The 1,541-nt window shown below is 68.5% G+C and overlaps 1 protein-coding gene across 1 annotated transcript in view; it reads right to left on the reverse strand.

Moving 5' to 3' along the window:
- TAF1C (TATA box binding protein (TBP)-associated factor, RNA polymerase I, C, 110kDa) overlaps positions 1–1,541 on the reverse strand; it is a 9,904-nt gene that overhangs the window by 1,462 nt on the left and 6,901 nt on the right. The window contains 7 exon segments of the mRNA XM_010850863.1: positions 4–125; positions 201–338; positions 414–588; positions 953–1,096; positions 1,217–1,352; positions 1,485–1,492; positions 1,494–1,538. Coding sequence (XP_010849165.1) covers positions 4–125; positions 201–338; positions 414–588; positions 953–1,096; positions 1,217–1,352; positions 1,485–1,492; positions 1,494–1,538 — 768 coding nt within the window.

Here is a 1,541-nt window from a genome sequence, read left to right on the forward strand (position 1 = left end):
ACTAGGATTGGGCCCGGGATCTGCCCGGAGGTGGAGGCGCTGGTGGAAAACATCTCCGGCCGCGGAAAGCTGGAAGAGCGACAGCACTGGTGTGGAGGCGGGGGGCGGGATGGCAGCAGCCAGACCTGGGGACGGAAGGACAGTGACCAGGCGGCCTGGCGGGGGTCGTGGCTCCCCACCCGCCCCAGCCCCCAACACACCTACGGTGGGTGCTTTCAGACGCTCCTGCAGCCGCCAGTGACTCTTGGGCTCCAGCAGGGGGAAAGCCGAGAGGGAGTCGCTCCTGGTGGGGAGAGACTGGGGGAGCCCCACCAGGCGGGGTGTGGAGGCCCCCACTCCTGGAGGAGGGACAGGTAGCTGAGGCCCCGTCCAGGTCCGCCCTGCCCGCCCCCCTGCCCGGCCTGGCCCCTCACCTGCGAGGTGCAGCAGCTGCAGCTCCCCACCCTGGCTGGCCAAGAGCAGCGGCTGGGGGAGGCCTGGGCGCGGTGGTGGCAGCAGCCGGGCCAGCAGGGGCGCAGAGCGGAGGCCATGGTTCCACTTGAGCAGGGGCACCAAGGGGAGGCGCTCATCCACCAGGTAGAGGGAGAACTGGCAGAAAACGAGGATGAGACCGACGGGACGGGACAGGTCTCTCTGGGCTGGCCCCTTCCAGAGCTCCACGTGGTTTTCAGAGTAGCCCGGCTTTGCGCAGGAGGTGTCTCCCCAGCAGGCGTCCCTTGTCTTGATGGCCCCGCTGGGAGAGGGGCTTTCATAGCCTTCCCCACCTTGCCCGAGGCTGGCACACAAGCCCAGACACCCAGGAGCGCCAGGGTGCTGAGAGGGAGGGGAGGGGTGGGGCCAGACCTCTTCCCCCTCTGCCCCTCCCCATCCCTGGCTGCATCCAGGGCCCTGTGACCTGTGTCTCCAGTGACCTGAGACAGGGCAGGGTGGAGAGAAGAAGAGGTGAGCCCACCTGGGTACAGATGAGGTGGAGCATGGGGTGCAGAGACTCTGGGCCGAGATCCCCCAGGTGCTGGGTGAGCAGGACCCGCTCTCCTTTCTGGCACGACGCCTCTGCCCCTCCACGAAAAAGCAGCAGACCGCAGCCCGGCGGGCCCTGGGGGACACGCTGGGTCAGCTCTCCCACAGTCCGCCGTGGGTCCAACTGGCCGGGGCCTTGCTGGCCCTGCGGCTTGTCACGCCCACTGGCAGAGGTCCCCGCGCCCCGTGCCCTCACCTGAGTGTCCACCATCTTCACTCCAGTGCGGTCACCCACCGTCAGCACTCGAGGGTGGGCGGTGAAGTCTGCCCAGCGCCAGGAAGAAGGGTCCCGGAACACCAGGGTCTCAGGGTCCTTGTAGATTTGCCGCAGCCTTGGGGAGATAGGCCAGCCGTGGTGGGGGGACAGGCTGAGGGGGAGGACTGGGCACCCTGGCCGGGTCCCGGCCGGGTTCTGGGGGGCCCAGTGTTGGGAGTGGGGGGTTTCTGGTGGCGAGGGGCCTTACCCGTCTTCGAGCGCTCCACAGACAGACGGCTCCGGAGCGGCTGCAGATGACCAGCTC

This window comes from Bison bison, unplaced genomic scaffold (genome assembly GCF_000754665.1).
Source record: "Bison bison bison isolate TAMUID 2011002044 unplaced genomic scaffold, Bison_UMD1.0 scf7180017864295, whole genome shotgun sequence".
NCBI lineage: Eukaryota > Metazoa > Chordata > Mammalia > Artiodactyla > Bovidae > Bison > Bison bison.